The following is a 22,747-nucleotide window of genomic DNA, read 5'->3' as shown; positions in this document are numbered from 1 at the left end:
GTACAAAACAACCAAAAACAACACGTAGTTCCTAAATCTGTCGCTCGAAACAGAACGGGTTATAGTTCTTCACCGTACTTTTCAGCCACGAGCCGCCACTGGTTTAGTAGTGTATACAGTAGAGTAAAAGATTCAGCTAGTGTTTATGCGTCATGAGCAATGCGTACCGTATTACCCGGTTTGACAAATAGGTCTGATAAAATATTAAGTGCGAGAAACATAGAATACCATGCACTTGTTCTTTTTTTTAAGCGACTATACACAAGTGTGCCCAAAAAACAGGATTGATAGCCGCTGTTTTTGTGGTGGTTGTAGTAGTGTGTGTACTGTAACCGTTATTAGTGGGTTAAGCTTTAGATAGATCTTTGGGTCTTCAAATAAGTTACTATCCAGCATCTTCCTAGAGTATGAAACAAAGTGGAAAAAAATCACACTCGGACCATACAGGTTTCGATGAAACTTAGTTGAATGATCAACTAACATCTCCTAAATTTTTATGGCAATTATTTTTTCCACAAAAGCTATTGTTATAATTACTGAAAAATACCTGGGTGGGTTTAAAGCAGTGAAATATAGGCCCACCGATGATTCTATTTTTAATTTGCATAAAGCAAATTATAATGAAAATGGTGTGTGTGTGTGTGTGTGTGTGTGTGTGTGTGTGTGTGTGTGTGTGTGTCTGAAGCCATCTGTTTTCACTTTCGACTCAGTTAATTTATAACTGTTAGGTCCTTCAGTCACACGAAACTAATTTTCAATAAAATTTATAAACAATCTGAAGAAGAAAACATACGGTAACAGAATTAGTCTATACCTGAAAAAGAAACACCTTAAAGTAGATCTACATATTTCATTCTTGAAAGAAAATAATCACTTTAAATTTTAATCCTAAAATCTCTGCTAGAGTGGAGAGCAGTGAGGATTTCATTAAAATAAGTTCCAATAGTAGAACGAGGACTTAATTAAGATTAGTTCCAAAATTCAAGTTTTTAAGGATTTGTGTATGTACTGTATGTTGAGTGATCATCCCGGAGGCTGGCTTGGACCTCAAAAGCTCCGCCATCAGCCATCATAGGCGGCCCAAGTGTCAATGAAGAAGCGTACTAGAAGTGAGGTACTTTCCCGTCGCTTTCCTCACTGAGCCAAAAGTTGCTACTACATTTCAGTCTGCCAAGCCCACTGAAATGCCCGCACCAACCGACCCTATGAGCATCGCTCATACCTTGGTCACTTTCATGTTGTCAAAGCCAAGGATGAGACTGATGTGAGACAGGTCAATGAAAGTAACAACTTTGTTTTAGGCCACACCAGAAGGCATAGTGCACTCACCGTAAACATAAAGCCTCGCCAGCAAAAATAGAAATAAACAGATGTTACGTCTGGTCAACACTACTTTATGGAGTAGAGACCTGGACTGTGAACAGATTCGAAGCCTTTGAAATGTGGTTACATAGGAGAATGCTCCGAACAGCCTGGACAGATTTTGTGACCAATAATGAAGTGTTAAGGAGAGGTAGAGTTGAGCGTGTACTGGCAAACATCAACAAAGCCAGGAAAACAGCTTATTTAGTCCACGTTTTATGAGGTAGAAAGTACGGGCTTCTACACTTCATGTTACTAGACAAGCGAGGAGCTAGTAGACCACCGATAGCATAGCTCCGAAACATCAAAGACTGGACTTGCATCATCAACACCACCGAACAACTCTTCAAGTTAACTAAAACAAACAGGGGTGCTTCCTCCATGGTGAACGCCAATGTCTGGGGGACCGGATATGGCACAAGATGATGATGATGATGATGATACCGGGTGGGCAAAATAAAACACACGGTATTGACCCCTGTTAATGAACATCACAGAAGATGCTGGACATGGCCTCATCTGAAGAAATGAAAAACTGAGGATCCAAAAGTCCTGACTCCACTCAGAAACCACCGGCAGAACTCAACTCACTCGAAAGTTCGTCTGGACGCTTGAACGCATGAGCAATAGTAAATTTGTAAGGATACAGATTCAGGTCCTTTTTGATAATGTTTCAACACGACGCTCTCTTAATTCCCGCTTGCACAGATATACGACGTTGAGATTTCGTCGCACTTCGTTTCAGGCTTTCTCATTCACTTGAGCAATATTTTCCGGTGTTCGAATTCTTTTCGGATAGTTACGGTTTTTATTCGCTACAGAGCCCCCCGTTTCGCACAATTTTGCCACGAACTTTTGCATTGCAGACTTTGCCAAAACAGTTCCAGTCTTAAACTCTTGCCTAACAGTTCCGCACAGGTTTACCACGAATCGTGCTTCACAGAACACTCGACAATGAACATACGCTGTTTTATCGTGAGCACCATTCTGTGTTGCATTCAACTGGCACTAAACACGTCTGCTCCTTTCATTCACTCACACGTAATGACACTGCGACCTACAAGGAACAGAGCACGCGGGAGATCCACGCGCGCAGACATGTGACAGCGACCGATTGGTGCATCGAAATCACGGTTTCCAGCATTTCCTGCGTTGGACAGTTCTCCCATTCATTAAAAAGGGTCAATTCCGCGTCAGTCTTATAAATATGTTCCGTGTCAGTTTTACTTTGCCCACTCTGTACAAACATCTACCATACAGGCTAGGCAGCTGGTCTAAAATGAAATAAAAATAAAATAAAGTACATTCCGCAGATAACACTGGGCTTATATTAGCCAGATTCACATTATAACATATATATACTGATTTCATAAGTGCAAAATAAGGAAAGTGTATTGTAATGCTGTCGTAGTCTTCTAATGTTAACCTGAATGGTTCGTTACCTTGGGTTCGTCCCACCCTGAACTAAAGTAGCCTTTGAGTACAGTGCAAGCCCAAGGACGACAAACCTGTTAAGAAAGTGAACCCTGCCCCTGCAGTCCCACGAGTTGCAACAGTCTTCTGGCATGTCAACATGTATGATACAGAGTCTCAGGCATGCAGGCTAGTATCTGGCGCATATCCAAACAAATCCAGACATGCAATTATTATAAACAGACCTAGTCAACAATCTTCTTCAAAACCTTCGCGGTTTTTTTTTGTATGTAGTGTGTAATTTTTTTTTTATTTTTTTTTTATTTACTACGCAGTAGTGTTCGAATCAAAGGATGAAAGGCGGATGAATTTCCCTCATATTTTCTCCTTCATTATTCCTGATATCTCTATATAAAAAGCGATGTCCTAACTGATTGTTAATCAACGCCCAGGCAAAACTGTTAGACAAAAAGAAATGAAATTTTGAGGATACATTTATATTAGTCTACGTGTTCACCAGTGCGGTGCTAAAAAGCTCGCTCCCCCCCCCCCCAGCAATAATTAAAAAGGGTCCCCTCGTTTTCTGATAAGGAAAGTTAAAAGTTTATTTCCTAGTACAATGCTGTATATTATTACAATGAACAGCAATGAACGGTGATGATGATGATGTTACACAATTTGGTTTTCAAATCCGAAGGAATTAAAATAACACGCTTATATGATACGAACACAACACACACACACACACACACACACACACACACACACACACACACACACACACACACACAGGCACGCGAAATGCATATTCCAATTATTATAGTAACCAAACACGCTGACCATCACACTATTAAGAAATAATCTTCTTCCTAGGAGCAAATAATTTACAACTCAACCGTCCGTCGTAAGCCTACTTAGCTACACTAACTGCCAAGGCTCGAAACTTCAGTATTTAGAGTTTAGATAAGGAGGATGTCTTTGTTATTGCAACTTCGCTGACTACTGGGTTCTCAGAACCGGCTAATTACTTTAAAAGCCTTGTTGATTGTTGTGAGTGGCAGCAAGGGATGGTTATGTTTGGAACAGGTTGGGAAACCCATATTCTTTCAGAAATAACTACCGGTACCGTAGCTCTGCACTACGACAGCCCAAATTTGGAATCTCTCTGTAATACAAATAATACTGTGTTGTGTGTTGAAACTTGATCAATACCGGTAGGGGCTACGTAACTTTTCAGCTACTGAATTAAGAAACAGACATGGCCCTTATCGCTGCCACTGCACTAGATAAAACTGCACAAACAACTATACTCCTGCTACCCTTCTTCACAGCATATACTACACGCTGCTGCACAAGTCTTCACTACTTGCTGTGGTGCAGTATGAATCGGTTAGTCGCAAGGTCCTAGTGGTTAGCCACAACGAACGATATTTTGTGCGTATTTCTGCTAAGTATTTTTCTTAATATTGAAGTAAATTAAAGGAAAGAATTAGCTGATAAGAAAACAGGGTTTGTACTAACTGCTTTATCCTATTCCTAGTTTAAGGGGGCTAAAATGGAATAACATGTGTTTTCTTCAGGCCGGCACCGTGGTTTTGTAGGTGGGTGTAGGGGTAGCGTGCCTGCCTCTTACCCGGAGGGCCCGGGTTCGATTCACGGACAGGTCAGGGATTTTTGCCTGGACCTGAGGGCTGGTTCGAGGTCCACTCAGCCTACATGATTAGAATTGAGGAGCTATCAGACGGTGAGATAGCGGCCCCGGTCTAGAAAGCAAAGAATAACAGCCGAGAGGATTCGTCGCGCTGACCACACGACACCTCATAATCTGCAGGCCTTCGGGCTGAGCAGCGTTCGCTTGGTAGTCTAAGGCCCTTGAAGGGCTGTAGTGCCATGGGTTTTGGTTTGTATTATCCAGAATTAAAAATCATTTAGTATTATCCACACACTAACGAAGTAACAGACGCTAGATTAGAACTATACATTGATGAGTGAGACTGCCAGACTGATGCATTTGTGTTTATAAAAAAATTATCATGAACATGAATGTTATTTATTTCAGTGATGTACTTACTTTATTTTAATATAATTTAAAGAGACCTAGCATAGCTATACTGCCAGTCTTTATTTTGGTACAATTGCAGGTAAACATTCCCTTTTCTGTTAACAGCACACTGAATGTATTTCTTTGCTTCGTAATCCATTTACCCTCCAGGGTTGGTTTTTCCCTCACTCAGAAAGGGATTCCACTTCTACCGCCTCAAGGGCAGTGTTTCGGAGCATAAGACTTTGGGTCGGGGGGATACAACTGGGAAGGAGGAGCAGTAATTCGCCCAGGTGGCCTCACCTGCTACTATCTGTGTTTGACAAGAAGTTGCAGCAGTTCGCAGGTATGGCACGAGTAACAGGTACTACACTAAGCTACAAACTTTAGTCGTGATGGAGAGTGAGAGTTCTCTGAAACAGATGCATGTTCATTATCAACCTGTTCATTATGCAGTAAATGTGAAAGTAAAACACAGACTGCCGTGCCACTTCGAAACATCACAACAGCACCATAATTCGAAAGAGTCACCGCGGACTGAACAGATGTTTATCAGGCCTTGAGACTTCAGATGGCACATGCGCAGCAGCAATGTTTACCCCTCGCACTCCTTACTGCACATCCAAGCGACTTCTTTTCCGACAACCATAGTATGCTGAACAGGAGCCTTGGGGGGAGATGGGAAGATTGGAAGGGATAGGGAAGGGATAGACAAGGAAGAGGGAAGGAAGCGACTGTGGCTTAATTTAGGTACCATCCCAGCATTTGCCTGGATGAGAAGTGGCAAATCACAGAAAACCACTTTGACGATGGCTGAGATGGGAATCAAAATCCCTCTGTTAAATTGACCTCCCGTGGCTGAGTGCACCCTGTTCCAGTCCTCGTACCACTTCTTAAATTTCGTGGCAGAAACGGAAATTGAGCCCGAGCCTCCAGAGGGTGGCAGCTAATCACACTAACTACTACACCACAGAGGCAGACTGAATGTATTTCTGTTCATTTCATTTCTTCTTCATGTTCTTAAAATTCTTCTTTAAATCTTGTGCATTTTCATATGGGTTGAACTCACTGTTTCTTCATTGCTTCCTCCAACATTACAGCTGTCCTTGACAGTTTGCCATGACACACTTAGCTACCGAGGTTCTGCACACAAGTTTGAGAACAGACGTGAAAAATTCATGTCAAAAAGGACTGATATGAAAATGGAAAGTACAGTCATGTCCCAGAGATGTGTGAATGAACCTTTTACTCTGCCATCTAGTAGGCCTACAGTAAAATGGAATGTTGAAATTGACGAGCAAGCAGCCAGACGGCGTCAAATTAGAATGGTTGCACACTGTAGCTGAGGCCATATGATTTAGTCCCACCCAGGGTGTGAAATTGCAGGGGAAGGAGAAGGGAGGATCCCCCCATCCCCACCAACGATTTTATCTCAAAGGTTCCTCTCCACTAAAATTGTCTGGGGGATTCTTTCATTGTAAAATAATGAGGAAAATCTAGAACACATAATATATTATTGAAATGAATGTCCTTTACTGTGCATATTTCCAAAAAAACATCAGCAATAATATGCATAATACAGAAATAATAGAGCAATAAACCAACGTATCAATGGCAGCCTATTGTTCATGTTTCACTCTGGTAAGTCCATCTGAAACCCGGGCAAAAATATAACTTATTTCAAGCTCTCCTCTGTTGTCATAGCTCCTTGTAGCTTGAGCTTACACCACTCCTGTACTTCTTGGAGAGTGTGTGTTCCTGATAAGTAGCCAATAGGACAATATTCACCTAAGCAGTGTAGAAACAAATAACTTTTTAATGTTTATCATTCTTGTTATAACAGCGGAATTCAAACAAGATAATTTAAAATTTACATTTTTCTGGGGGCAGGGTAATATACTTACTGGGGAATTATATACCTACTCTCCTGCTGGGTACTGCCTGAAATAAACACTAGTAGTTAAGCCCTAAGATCCTTCTCCAACCCCACCCCTGATCATTTCTTTCCAATTTCACGAACTATTATGGTTTTTGGAGAAGTCAAGGTGCAGAAATATCGTCCCGCAGGACTTCCTCAAATTGCCACTATATTTATCACGAAGCTGACTTACACCGATCTGAAGAAAAAGATGTACCCCATAAACGAGCCATTACAGTGGGACTCAAGTGGGTACAGGGATACGATGTGGTAGTATTAAGAAATCAAAATATTGTACCTTAACCAAGCATTTATGGAGGGTAACAATGACTTGCAGGATACACAAAACATAATACGGTGTTGGCTCACCCGAAGCACTGAGAAAGGCGGCGATATGGTCGGGCAAAGAGGCATACAGACGTCGAATGTTCTTCTGAGAAAAATCCTCCCACAGCTACTGCAAATGACTCTACAAATCTGCCATAGTTGCCGTACAATCTGGTCCCAAACATTCACGAGGGGCAGGAAGAACGTCTGAACATACCGCTTAGTTGCAAGCCTTCCCATCTCAAATCTTGCTGCTTTCTTTTGGATTTTTTCTAGTTTTTGAATCAATCCTGGTGAGGGTTCCCTACACTGCAAATAAAAATATAGATAAAACAACTGATAGGGAATTTGCCACCTGTGCGGTAGCCTTAAATGCAGATTAGTGGTGATTGAATTGAGTATACTCTCAATTTGGATCTGACCAGTTACTTAAAAGGGCCATAACAAGAGAAGAAAACTATTCTCTAGGCCTACAATCATCAAACTAGTAACAGAACAGGGTCTGATCATGGAAAATCAACTGAAAAATAAGTGAGCACCCGGTGAATCTCACCTTGAGAGCATTGAGTCGTGACTTAGAGCCTGGCATTGGTTCGGTTTCACATACTTGTCAGTCTCCTCAGTTTAATCCCTCTCGTTTGACCTCCCTTGACCAACTCTTATTCTCTTCCAACCTCACCCTAGAGTCACGGGACCTAGAAGGTCGTTGATTTTCATACCATTCATGGCTCTTCCTTTCCTTTACTTGCCTTTTGCTGATGCTTCCTTTTTGTGTGATTATACTTGATCTCTATCACCAAGCAAATTGACTACACAGTTTGAATTATGTAGCTGAGAGTTAGCATTCTGGAAATAGTGGCTTTAAACTACACTGTTGGCAGTACTGAATATGGTTTCCTACTTTCACATCACCTTAATTATGGTCACGGTCGCTTCCTTCCCAGTCCTAGCCCTTTCTTATCCCTTCATCCCCATAAGACCTCTCTGTGTCAGAGCAACGTAAAGCAAATAGAAAAAAAGACTTATTAAATTTCATTTTAGGTGCTGCCTGTTTTTCTGATGGTGATGGAAGCAAAGATGATGTGAAAGACTTCATTATCATACTTGGAAAAAGAAAGAGCAATAAAACTGTCACAGAAGATACAGCTCAAGAACGACAGGTGAGATTGTAATGGGAAAAAAAAAAATCAAGGCATTTTTAAAAAATATTTTGAAATTGTGTTTTTAACAATACTGTAGCCTGGTAGCAAGTATGTCTTACTACAGACTATTTTAATGGCCTTGCATTGCTTAATGTATTGTCTCAATATTCCTGTAGTTCATATCTCTGTTTAGTTGCATGCACTAAGGGTATCAGAATTCTCAATCGATTGAAGGATTGATTCTAAAAACCAGACAAGTCCAAACCTGTAAATTTTTCAGGAAATGTTAAATATGATGTAGCATAGAAATAAAATTACTTGCAATTCAGACTCATGTTTGTCTATCCCAAACATTTGGGGTGAGTGGATGCAGTCTTTTTCTAATGGATATTAATCTTCTTTTTTTTTTTTTTTTTTTTTTTTTAATGTACAGTACTTGTAAATGTGAAAAGGACAGAAATACCCAAGTTTTAGACTAGTTTCATACATTTATTTCTTGAACTACTTATCTGACACTTTGGTTTTGGCTTGCAGTCTAGTGAGATTGAATAAACCTTCATCAGTCCTATATTTTATTTCTATGTCCTCTGGCCATCAACATGGTGGGGTACAGTCCAAATAAATATTGAGCAAAGTGGGAGCTATCACACAGCCTTGTTTCATGCCTGCTGTGATTTTAAAGTTCTCTCCAGGATTACTGTGGACAAGACCACGCATCAGTCTAAGAATGTTAATGTACTTCAGGGGGCAGCCTATCTTAGCTAGGATCTAGGATCATCCAGATGGCATCTCTTTTAACAGAGTCAAAGGTTTTGACTAGATCTATGAATGCCATGTATGTAAGACATTGTTTTTCTTTGCACTCCTCTTGTACATGTCTAACACAGAAAATCATATGTGGTACTGCGATTGGGCCAAACTCCAATATGCAGATTACAATCCTTTAAATCTGTTTGAGTTTGCAAGAACAGCAATCTTAAACACATTTGATGAAGTATACACAAGCATTGGTCTAAGCCTCAATATCCAGAAGAGACAGATCCTTCACTGACCTGCAGCTAACTCCATCACTATTTGCCCTACAACCACAGTCCAAAGAGAATTTCTGTGCAACATTGAACACTTTCCGTACCTTGGTAGCCATTTCCCTGCAAATGCAAATATTGAAGCTGAAATCCAACACTGTCTCAAATGTGCTAGCATGGCTTTCGGTTGCCTTCGGGTAAGAGTCTTTGTTAATCACAGTATCAGCGTTCAGACCAAGCTTTATGTGTACCAAATTATTGTTACACCATCTCTTATGTATGGGTGCAAAGCATGGACTACCTGCAAAAGACGCATACGATGCCTGGAAAAATATCTCCAGCGCTGCCTGAGAAGAATCCTGAGAGTGAAATGGCAAGTTTGGCACATTATTCTGTTTTTTATTTATTCATTCTGACACCAATATGAATTTGCCAAAGGACACATAGTAGCTCACACTTGTTTGAGAAAAAATGATTCGATTACTGGTTTCGAAAAGAAATATCAATGTATTGAATATGAACATTTTTTTATGCTATTGCCACTGAGAATTTTATTATCGTGGTAACAATTTTGTCTTGAATATTTCGGTCCAGCCTGTACGATTGCTGCCATTCGAAAACATTTCTGGGGATGGTCCCTCTAGCACCCGCAAGCAGTCCTCTTACTCATGTGTTTTTGACACTGCAGGCTTTCTGGAAGTAGGGTATTGTTGATGGCATATATATTCTGGTCTTCTTTATCTACGTCATCTGGCTGGGGAAAACAGTCTTCAAACCTTAACGTAGGGTCAATAATTTCTGCTTTTTGTCTCAGATTGATGGCAATTATATCAATACGACGGTTACTTCTACCTTTTGCTACACAGTGAACTTCTTTATGAACTTCAAGGCTTTTTTCTTTGAGACTGCTCACTGATAAAGATGTCACGGTGTTATGACACTTGATGCAAAGTAACTCTCCCTGAGGGCAGCTCCTGAGTACATGGGATAGTATTTCAGTGCCTGCAATGGCCTGTGCTATACAACGTCCAGGTAGACTGCGCATAATTTTTAGCATGTCTCTCCATTCCGAGGATGATAGCCCATTGCATTCATCAACCATGAGTTGGCAGATGGTACTTCAGCAAATAATGGAACACGCCTCCCTTTGTGCAGGTAGTTACTCCAAGCAGAAGCAAACTCCACTAGTATTGAAGCCATGATAATCAAGCACCAACTCCGTTCGACAGGCTGCATTATTTGTATGCCTGAATTCAGTCTGCCAAAACTAATTCTGTATTTCCAGCTACAGGATTGTCAAACACAACACAGAGGACCACAGAAATGGTACAAAGAGACACTGAAAACCTACATGAAGAAATGTTAAATTAAAACAGACAACTGGGAAGCTACTGCACTTGATCGTTCAGTATGGTGTCGTGTGTGGAAGGTGCTCAGTGCTTTGAGCAATGACGTCGGAATAAAGAAACTGACAAGCATAATGCTAGGAAACAACAAGAACTTCTGAAGGAAAACAACACTACACAGCCAGCCGAAATATGTCAACAATGCACAAAGAATCTGCAGCCACCTCCCCTCTCTCTCTCTCTCTCTCTCTCTCTTTGAATGCTACTCCCACAAGGAACTGCATTTGACAAAGACTTGTCACAGTTACCTCCAATGAAACTTCCAAACTATACCATCTGTTTCTTAGCGGAGTGGCACGGAACTTCTTGTAGAAGCCAACAAATTTCACTGCTATGTATTTCAAGACATGACTGCTACCGGAAGAATTGAGAATAATTACATAGTACTATTTGAGTATGGTACCTGCAGGTGTTACAATCTAAAAAATTATATTTTTGACTTCTGTTTCATTGGAATCAACCATTCAGTTACATTCTTTCTATTCAATTTATATAATCTGTAAAGATAATTTGTTTAATTGTTCCTAGGTAAAGGAGGTGATTCTCTCAGAGAGATTCAAGGGCAATGTACTTTCATCTTCATCTAACATTGCCCTTGTGCATCTCTCATCGAAGGTGTCTATCAATGATGCTGTGAAAACCATTAACCTAAACCTCAACCAAGATGATCTTGACCTGGAGGGCAAGCAAGGGCAGGTAAGTCTCTCTTCTTGCATCCTATTTAGGAATCATTTTGGAAATACAGTTGGAAAAGTAGAGGATAGTGTAGTCAGTACAGTATTCGTGAAAAGTTGCCAGACAGATGGAGGAGAATCGTGCCAAAATTAAGACTGTAAGAATGAAACCGAACAGACAATAAATAAACCTACAATGTATATATGAGAAATTTCTAGCAGTAGCTTGTTGATGAACAATGTAGTCTATATGTTGCTGTTTTCTGCTTCAGAATTTGTCACTTTGGAGTTGAACTTCCTTATTAAGAGTGTAAAGAGGGCATTAAGCTATTACTGTGACGTGGTGTTTTGATAGGGTGAACAACTCTAAATTTTCAAATGGAGGACAGACTCTGGATAAAAGGACTTTTCATCAAAATGGAAGACAAATGGAATTTTGAAATACAAAGTTTAGTATTACATATGTTATACCCTAATTGTTATGTTGATGCAGATGCTGAAGTTGTAGCTATCTTATGCTGATACTTATCGAGTGACAGCAAAGATGAATTGTTTTCTTGTAATAAATAATTGTAAAACTCTCCACATGGCATGTTTTTAAAGTTGTACCTCACTGTTAATACCCTTAACCCTGACAGTAACACGTCTAAAATATCGCTTTAGTTACACCACACGTTTCGAAGACGTGTCACTTAAAGCCTATTATTTAAAGTTACATTAAAGTTACCAGATGGAATGAACAAGGAATAGAGTTGGTGGAGGGGATAACTCTCCCCTACTTAAGAGGAATAGATGGCATTCATTCACACAACACGTCAGAAAAACGTATGGTGTTACTGTCAGGGTTAACCGACTAGGTCAGCAAATGGTTTATTTCTTCTGACCACTGTGTATTAATTAACAAAAATACTCGTTCAATAATGCATTGCAACCTGGAATAGCAAAATAAAAAAATTTAAGCAGCTCACTAAAAGTTTCACTGTCAGGGCTACACTTGAAACACTCACACCACTGCTTATCTAATGTTGTATGTTCATCAATTTCGGAACTCCTATAGGTCATTGCAAAGTTCAGAACCGTCTATCTCCACACCTTTTAGATTGCAAATACTCGAGACAAGGAAGATCGTCTTCAAACAACGTCTTTCATATTATGAAGCTTCATCCAATGGAAACACTTAAATTCTTCCGTCATAGGGTTTGTCCACTTTAATAGATACTGAATGCACATTTCATAAAAACCAACCTGTTTTACAAATGTAATGTATTCTCTTTCAAAGCCATTTTCAGTGAGGGATTTCAGAAACTGTTTGGCTTTAAAAGGCATAAATTAATTTTTCATCCTATCATAAAACCTTAACTTTGGTGAATACCCATCTCAGTTTATCTTTAAGCCGGGGAGGTAGGGAGAACATGAATGGACTGGTGCACTTGAGATTGCATTTCAAGATTTCATCACGGACTAAATCGGAGCACATGCGCATTGAATAACCAAGTGAGTAAATTACTTATTCTGGCAGGGGTATCCAGAATATGGACTGAGACAGGGGAAGTTAAACAAAAATAGCTTTACAACAGAGAAAACAATAGGAAACTGAATAACTAAGAATACAGTCAGTTCTGAACAGCTGATAGACCTAGTCATTATTTTTATGATGCCAGGTATCTTCTTCAAATACAGCACCACAGATTTTCTGTAGGATGTTGTGCTATACAAGATTTTTATATGTTAATCCACTCCAGCAGGCTGGGTATGAGAATTAACAAGCCATCTCATGATCCAAGGCTTGTTTTGCTATTGTTGGAAGTAATCCCTCTTTTTCTATTCTGCTGACTTGCGAGGTCTAACACACAATTCCAGTCTAATTTATCCATTATTGGAAATTATAAATCCCATGAAATTATGAATTTACTCATTCAGCACAAATATCTAAAGTTCCCTATGAGAATTGATATCTGTATCATTTGATGGCCTAGCAGGTATAGATTTTTGTAAGAGACAAAGTTTCTCATAGTGCATTAGAACTGCCCAAGACCCCAAGTAGCCTGTGCAGTGGCCTCCACTATGTGCACTAGCTATGCGTCTTGGTAGGTGTGCTAGTTAACAACTGATCAGCCCAAATGAAGAACACAGATGAGGTCTTTCTATGGGGAAGAATTCCATTGGTAGTCTCCTACTTATCTATAAGGCAGCAGAGCATCATCCTCCAACTGTACTGTTCTGAAGATCTCCTCCACCAAAGCTGCCATTATGGATTTGACTGTAATTCTAATAACTTACAGGCTACCAGCTTTAACAGCTGGACCAAGGCATTTTAAAGAGGTGTTACTCGCCTTTGGTCCTGATTTGTGATGGCCAAAGCCTGGCCTCCCATATCCTCAGACCCAAAGCCAACATTGGTGGGGAATAAAAAAGGAATTGGCGGTAGGCAGTCACTTGTAACAGCTGCAGAATTTTGAGGGTTTCATAGACTTACTTATTAAAAATAAAAGATAAATATTATAAGGATAATAAATTTTACTCAGTAGAATGTAGTACACTTGGAATGTGGGTAATAACTCTGTGTAGTATGGGTCTGAGATAGGAGAAATAAGACATAATTTAAGAATTCAGAAGTAATATTATGAGTAAAAGTAAGATCAATAAATGAATTACCCAAATCCTTCACCATTCACTTTTCTTGTTTCAACTCTTTCTTTTGCATGCTTTTGCCAAATCCTAATCAAATCTTTCTTTTTCATTATTAAATTTGTTATTCTACACAACTGACCATGATGTATTCATGACAGCTAACCTCCAACTGAGCAGGCGAATCAACACAGCACCATCTTATAACAGAGTATGCGTGTCATGTAACATATTTAGCACAAATTTTGCCTTGATTTGAAACACTATTGCATGAAAACTACATTTCATATTTTCAAATTTCTGTTTGAAACAGGTAGCCTCCTCTTTTATCTATCATTTGAGACATTAAACGTAATCATAAGTTAAAACACTTCTTTCTACCAAAACACATGAAGCGTCTTAAAATTTTTCTTTCCATGTACCTGTTGTCGAGGAACGTAAGTCTATGTTAATAAAATGACATCACTGTATTGAGTTCCAGTACCGGTACTTTCATTATGGCCAGTATCAGTATACTTCTCTTTAAACAAAATGTACACTGACAACTTGTCAGCAAAAGTGGAAATTAGCCAAGTACCATTTCTGGATCTAACATTGATATAAGTGGGAAAGTTAATAATATCTAGAATTATTTAATGAAATATTCAAAAATATAGTATAATTTTTACCAACAGAGTCTAAGTCTAGATCTTGCATCAGACTTGAAGATCAGTTGCTTGGTGAGGTGTATTTTAAACTAACACGAAGAGTGTAATTTTCATAACTTGTACACCCAAAGAGTCCTGTTCCAGTTGGAACCATCTTTTTACACAAGAACATCGGTGGAATGTTCAAGAAATTGGATAGCCCAGTTCTTGGATTTGTGCTATGATCTTCAATGGCTCAAACAGTGAACGCCACTCAAATTACCAAAGTAATTTTCCTCATGGAAAATAGCATTTCCTTGTGATTTTCAGCAATTCCGTTCTTCATAAACAGTATGTACCATGGGAATTTTTCAAGACATTGTTACTTCTCTTCTTTTAACCCAGTTAAAAGGCTGCCATATGGGCTACAGTAAGTTGATCATTGAAGAAAAGCTTTGAGAAAACATCCTAAATGAAACTATTTGAAAATTCGAATTGCGTGACCCCTAGAGGGCCAAGCAGGGTACATTTTGTCCCTGTGACATTTTTTAAATACATTTATGAGCATAATGAATTCTGTGTGTCAATATTTTTAATAGGTTACTTTAAACAATTCTGGATGACAGTTCAGATATTCTATTCTGATAATAATTTTTCTTCTGGGGTCAAAAATGTGTCCTACTTGGCACTCTATGAACTTTCTTAATATGTTTAATGTGGAGGGTATTTCTTTATTTCTATATGTTTAACAACATTCTGAAATGAAAATTATATGCAAGAAAACAGAAAGTTGCCGGACTGAGTGGCTCAGGCGGTTGAGATGCCAACTTTCTGATGTCAACTTGGCTCAGTCTGGTGGTATTTGAAGGTGCTCAAATATGTCAGCCTCATGTGGGTAGTTTAATCAGCACATAAAAGAACTCCTGCAGGTCTAAATTCTGGCACCTCAGCATCCTTGAAAACCATAAAAGTAGTTAGTGGGATTTAAAAACAGTAACATTATAGTTAAACAGAAAGGTACTTTAAAGTGTTTTAAAAGAGAACCAAACTGAAATGTACCAATGCAGTAGTTAGTGAGTGTTTGCCTGTAGTAAGATTTTTCTTTATTTATTTACTTGTTCAACTTTTAACACATTTTGTTTAATTGCATTAATACATTAAATGTAACTGTAGAAATGACTTTGTGACTGTTTAAAAAGTGTAGTGATTATAAAATACAAATATAAGTAAAAATAACTTGGGGTCCATAATGAACTCCACCTGGCACTCGGCGCATGTGAAAATGCTTGGCACCGAGTGAGTTGGGCATGTGGTTAGGTGAGAGAGGCATAGTGGTACAAGTTAAGAATAAGAATGGGGAGAACTGTGCTGATAAGAGGACGTTAAGATATGCATATGCACAAGCTCTTCACAGGTCTGAGATTCTTGGCCACCCCTGCTGTCTCTTTTCTCCTCTTAGCCTCATTTCTTGTGTTCATCCTGAATTATCTCTATCGCAATTTTCCCACAATATTGACTACCTGTGGAAGAGTGAACATGCTCTCCTTATCATCATCATCATCATCATCATCATCATCATCATCAATGTCCCACTCCATTCGCCCGGATGTGGTTATGCTCCCCTTAATAAGAAGTGAATTCAGTTATCAAAAATGTGTACTCACCCCCTGTGCGTGGGGGACGCAGGCAAAGAATATACCCACGGTATCCCCTGTTGTAACAGTCGACTGAAAGGGGCCCCAGGAGCTTTCAACTTGTGAGCGTAGGTTGGCGACAGAGGGGCCTTTAGATGAGTCTGGAATTGCTTCCACTTACTTGTGGCAGACTTCTCACTTTCATCTATCCTGTCCAACCTCCCTTGATCAACTCTTGCTCTTTTCTGACTCCGACAGTAGTAAAGTAAAAATGAAGAAACAATGTTAGGTTTACGGTCCACCCAATCAATACACATCACTTTACAAGTGAAAACTATTTAATATAAAAGCATATTAAACATATTTTGGGACATGTTTTCATCTCTATTTGAGACTTCTTCAGCCATAAAATCACGTGGTAGATTACAAAACTCATTGTTCAGAAATTGAAAAAAATAGAAGAATCCAATGCCTTTTTAAGAACTATTTGAGATATGCTAAAGATATAATATACATTTTTTTTACACAAAATTTTCTTCACTTTTTTGCAAAACCGTTTGTTGTCTTCAATGTTAAAATTTGAAATATGACGTGCCAGCCATAATGTCTCGTAATGGAATACAATGTTCATTGTTGAATAAGGAAGATAGTTTTCACTTGTAAAGTAATGTGCATCGATTGGGTGGACCATAAACCTAACACGGTTTCTTAATTTTAACTGTATCAATATGGATCTATATGATGAAGTTCGTAAATTGTACTGGTAGTAGAGTATTCGAAGACTGGAGAGTCTTTCATTTTCACACCTTTCATGGCTCTTGTCTTTCTTTGTCCAGTACTTCATTTTTTTGAAATGTCGGATCTCTTCCATTTTCTTTCTCTCTGACCCCCTGTGGATGGGGGATGCAGACGAAGAATACACGCACAGTATTCCCTGCATGTCGTACAAGGCGACTAAAAGGTGCGATGAAGGGATGATGGAATTGGAACCATGAGATTACTTGTGATTAGTACCATTAAGTGAGAAACACCATGGGTTGATGTTACTTACAATTAGTACCATTATGTTAGGAACACCATTGGTCTGGGTGTTTCCTGTGATTAGTACTATAGTGTGCATTCCACTGAGGCGGGGGAGCAGGTGCTCAGCACACGGACTGGCCTCCATACGGGAGGAGCTGCCATGTGCCATACTGAATTGTGTTGGTTCCTCTGTGTTCAGAATGGGTCTGCGTTCCCTATGAGTAGTACCAGTATACGCAGAACACCATGGGTCTGTGTTACCTGTGGGTGGTGCCATTATGTGTGACATACCATGGGTCTACATTACCTGTGATTAATACCACTAAAGGAGGAACACCATGGTTCTCCTTTACCGATGATTAGTGCAGTTATGAGGGGCCGGTGACCTGGATTTTGGACCCTTTGGGCATTGTGAATTAGATCCACTGATTGTTTTGATTCCATGGTAATTTTTTCATCATCATTCGTTTTAGATTTTAGTCAGTGGATACATGTTTGAAGTTTTAGTTACGGTTTCACCTCTTACCATTAGGGGTCGATGACCTAGCTGTCAGGCCATTTAAACAACAATCATCATCATCAAAAGTGTGATCCCTGTTGATGTTAAATGTCAATTAAGGCTTTCATGGTTGGAGATCACTGAGCCCAAATTGTACATTCTGGGCAAAACACTGCACATGCCATTTGCCTAATAACCCAAAAGCAGATTTAATTGTGATTTCTTGAAGCTGCAGCTGTAAAAGCCTTAACTGGCATTAAATACATTACTTATGCATTTCTTTTCAGAATGATTTAATAAAGAATGTGTGGTAACAATATTTGTGTTTCAATGTTTCTCAAGATTGCAGGCTGGGGTCTCACAGAAGCAGGACGTCAGAGTGAGGAACTGAGAGTGGTCAACCTACCTTATATGAACTTCTCGACATGTTACGATTCTGTACCGAACATATTCCGTCCAAAGCTCACGTATGACAAGATCTGTGCAGGAACTCTTGATGGTAAGTCTCTATAAAATGGTAAGAAGCTTTGAAAACTATATCTGCTTCCTTACATTAGCAAAACTAACATGAGAAACCTAACCCTCCTCTCCAGCTTTGACAAGCTTTGTATATTGCTTAACCCGGCACGGGGCGCAAGATTGCTAGGAATGGAAGCAGACAGATGGTGAAATAAATGAAGAAAATCACCTTTATAGTACAATCTTAGATTTAATTGGTTAAATAAAGCTTTCTGTATTTATTTTCATGAGAATTATTGTAGCCTTACAATATTTTAGTTGCAAATGTAGGGTATTCTACCTTGTTTAATCAGTATCATGAACATCTTTCACGCGTGACTTTTCTACACATTTCTGCCAATTTGAGATTGGTATAATCCACAATTTGTTTCATAGTGTCTTCAGGGAAAAATAAATGTCATGCTTCCATTGCTCAATTTACATTTCATGTTTGTCCTCTGGCACCTCATGAGATTCTTATGCCTAGTTTTGTGTTATGTTTCTGCAGTGTACATCCCACACGGTACCATCTTTCCCTGTGTGTATGGGTTTGTTCGTACCACTTGGTCAGAATTTGCAATAGCAGGTCCCATTTCAATTCTGGAAAAATCACTTGCCATTTTGTTCAATTCGTTCAACATTGTCACTGCAACTGTCAATTATATCATCTAAATCTTTACCTGCCACCGGGCTGAGTGGTGGCTCAGACGGTTGAGGCGTTGGCCTTCTGTCCCCAACTTGGCAGGTTCGATCCTGGCTCAGTCCGATGGTATTTGAAGGTGCTCAAATACGTCAGCCGCGTGTCGGCAAATTTACTGGCACGTAAAAGAACTCCCGTACGACTAAATTTCTGCACCTCGGTGTCTCCGAAAACCATAAAAGTAGTTAGTGGGTTGTAAAGCCAATAACATTCTTTACCTGCTTCTTTCTCCCTGTTCATCTCCTTTTCCACTTTATCTATCCATTGTAACAGTTTCCATGCATTCTCGTCACCCATGCTTCAATATATTCAAATATAGTAGATATATTTACAGTATTCAACAATTCCAAAAATACTAATGTAACAAGGTGCAAGATGAGGGAAAATCTCGCTGAACTGCAAGGATGACAACAATGCACTGCAAACGACTGTAATGAGCCTTCATCAACAAGGAACAGTTGCAGACTGATGTGGAAAATAATTAACTTGGAATACCTAGAAGGATAGACACGTGCACAAAACCACTGCACAGTGAAACATGATAAAATCAAGGAATGAGGGATTCCCTCGCCACACGCCCATTGCTGGGTTAATAATAATAATGATAAAAATAGTTTAATGGTTTTAAAATGTTTACAATAATGTAGAAAGACAAAATGTTTGTTAAAATTTGAAATTACTGGAAAACAATGGTAGAAACAAGGTATGTTAAATGCTGTAGTTGAAAGGAGATCCAAGTGGGTAATATACGATTTCAAATTGAAGCTGAACTAAGAAGCACGGCGATCATATTTCTGAAGCTTTGGAATGGAAAGTTTATCAAAACATTTCTTTAATGAGGTTCCATGAAAGCAAGTAATTTATTCTGATATTTTTAATATTGCAACTGCAATATCTAAGTGCTAATGGTTAAATTTAGTCATATCAAAATTTTAGTCACTTCAAACAACTGTTAATTTTAGTCAACACTGAATTAATCATTTAAGTTAAAAATCTTTTTTTTTTTTACTCAACAGCCAGAAATTCTACAATATTAAAAATTGGAATGATGAAATAATGATATGCTCTATCTTGTAAACCATAACTTAAGACATAAATCAAGATATGTGGGAAAAAGTCATTGAAATATGAGAAAAGGTGGAGATGAAGAACTCATTTCCTTGCTCTTTCAACAAAATTATGTATACACAATAAAAGGGTCATCAAACTTAACATACCCATTTTTTATCAAACTGATGTAAAGTAATATATATTTTATATTTTTAAAAATGTTAAAATAACTGAACTGTCCCAGCAAATCAACCCGCTAAGAAGTGAACTGTCAGCTTTACTGTTTATAGTTGTGATAATTGATGACAGAATAAAGAACTTAACCCATTTATGCCCAAATTATTTTTTTCTTGTGATATTGATAACTTGTATATATAAACACTTAGTATGACCCATTATTCATGTAGAAATGAACAAAACCATATTTACTTGCTTAGAACCCATATAAACACATGGGTCGTTAACGACCCGCTAAGCACTTGCTCGAGAAACAAGGAGAGATGATATTCTGAACATCAACCTTAGCAACAATTTATTTTTACAGACTTACAGTGTACGTACCTTTAGAAATTAGTTTTATAATGATAAAAAAAGCAATAATTGTCATTGTTCTGTTTAATTATAATAATATTTAGTACCCAAAACACGTAACTTCAGATTCCATAAATGACAGTGGAACGGAGTCGTTCTTCTTCGTGGTAAGGGTATATATCCACTCAGAAAAAGTATGCTGAGGAAAGAGGCATAACCAACGATCTATTTCAATTTTTGAAGAACTGTATCTGCTTCGAGAAATGCACCCAAAAAATCTATAGGGTATGATCGGATCGTAAAATTTCTTTTACCTGGATGACTAACATTGGACGAAAAAGAGGGTGGGAATATCATATCAACTATTTCTCAATTGAAAGAGTAAGATTTAGCTGTCCCATTAGTACAATTTGTGTCTAAGTCACTACGGTCAACTTGTTCATTTTCCGGAAGCGGTTCAGGTTCATCACTGAATTCGGGAGGAAGTTATGAATTGAAGTTACTGTTTATTGGTACCTGCATCACTAACTCTGCTGGAGCTTGAAGCTGAGCACGATTTAGTCTGTCAGGATCTGAACAATCTTCATCACCAGAGTCAGCATCTGTTTCTTCTCCGTCTTCATGCAGCCCAGTAAAGATATCAACATCTGAGTCGGGGATATCTGAAGGATCGGCCGCTTCGAGGTCATACTGAATTTCTGCAACTATTACTGGCTATACTCTGCAATATATTACAGAGCAATTAGGGATCTTAAGACTAATTATGTAAGGTTTCAGCTAAATATATGGTCGTTAATTGAGCGAATGTGGAAGTCAGTGATAGTTCTCGGGTAACTGCCCAGCGGGTCGTTAGCGACCCACACTAGGTTCTTTTGAAAATATCGGAAATTCTAAGCAACTTATGCGGATATCAAATTATGTATGTATAGTATTCAAGTTTTAAATAGTAAATACTGCAATGAATAACCTGCCAATGAGAATAGTTGTCAATTCTACTTACGTTCTTCTCCCGCGTGCAGAGGGCTGACAATCCATCTTTCTTCTACTGGCTCTAGATCAAGAATAATGTCAACAATGAATCAAATTCTCGCCCAAACGTATGACGAAACATATAATGGTTAACTTAATCGATCTTACAAGTGTCAAGAATGTGATAGCTTAAAGAAAGGTAGCATAATTTGATGGGTCGAAAACGACCCACCTGGACATAAATAGGTTAAGTATCGTGATTGTTTTAAAGGGACATAACAGATAATTGTCCACTCAAACAATACTATTGCAATTTGAGGCAAGGATGACGAAAGAAGTTGAAGAGCAGCTTGATGCATTAAGTAGGAGAGTTGAAGAAAGCATTACAATTCTGATAATAGGAAAGAGAGAAGAAGAAAGAAAATACAAAACTTCTGAAATTGTAGTTGTATTAAGGGAGTGAATTACCAGAGCATTTGACAGGAAATCGATCAGAGAATTTGACTTGCAGTATTTTCTGTTAACAAATACGGAATCTACTATGGAACAAAGAAAGGCGAGGTAAATCAGCGATACTCAGACAGAACCTGATATGCCAACAAATATCATTTTGGGTTTTAATGCAATATGGTACATTTTGCAACAAAGAGTATGATGGTGCCCATAGAATAAGCTGTTCTCAAAATAAAGATTATTATATGTTCACTACATAGACATGAGGCAACAGAGTAATTTGTTCCCTGAACTTGCTGTATAAATAAGAATAAAACTTCTTTCTTCTTTTTCATTACATTTAAAAACGCATGCCACTTCAATTTTATAGGTCATTGAAATACAATATGAATTACAGCAAGCTCTCCAACTTTTAAAAGCACCTCCTGAAAAATCAAGTCCTTTGTAACCCAGAAATAATATACAGCAAAACCTTCAATTACGAGCAACTTGGTCTGCAAGTGTTTTGCAAGATGAGCAAAATTTTGTAATGATTTCTAACTTGACAGACGAGCAAGGTTTTGCACTACGAATAGTACTGATCTGATGATTGTCACCTTACCATAACTGAGTTGTTTCCCCCTCCCCACTTCCTCCAGCTGTGGGATTGTGGGTAATCTTCTCTCATGCTAGAGTTCAGTTACTGCAAGGATCATGTAAGAGTTAGTGTGTCTCGCTTGCATTGTCCTACACTCTTTGGCATTGTATCAATGAGCTAAAATATAATACACAGAGTGGCTATAACAGCTCAATTAGCTCTTCGGGCAGAAGCAAGCAACACTACGGCCA

At 38.7% G+C, this 22,747-nt stretch overlaps 1 protein-coding gene across 1 annotated transcript in view; it reads left to right on the top strand.

Annotated features, from left to right (window-relative positions):
* LOC136871823 (serine protease 1) overlaps positions 1–22,747 on the top strand; it is a 166,625-nt gene that overhangs the window by 138,288 nt on the left and 5,590 nt on the right. Inside the window, exons 3-5 of the mRNA XM_067145444.2 lie at positions 8,103–8,221; positions 11,163–11,330; positions 18,061–18,217. Of these exons, the coding sequence (XP_067001545.2) occupies positions 8,103–8,221; positions 11,163–11,330; positions 18,061–18,217 (444 nt within the window). The remainder of the gene's footprint in view (positions 1–8,102; positions 8,222–11,162; positions 11,331–18,060; positions 18,218–22,747) is intronic.

This window comes from Anabrus simplex, chromosome 1 (genome assembly GCF_040414725.1).
Source record: "Anabrus simplex isolate iqAnaSimp1 chromosome 1, ASM4041472v1, whole genome shotgun sequence".
NCBI lineage: Eukaryota > Metazoa > Arthropoda > Insecta > Orthoptera > Tettigoniidae > Anabrus > Anabrus simplex.
The sequence above is the reverse complement of the archived record's forward strand: the minus strand, read 5'-3'. Positions and strand labels throughout refer to the sequence as shown.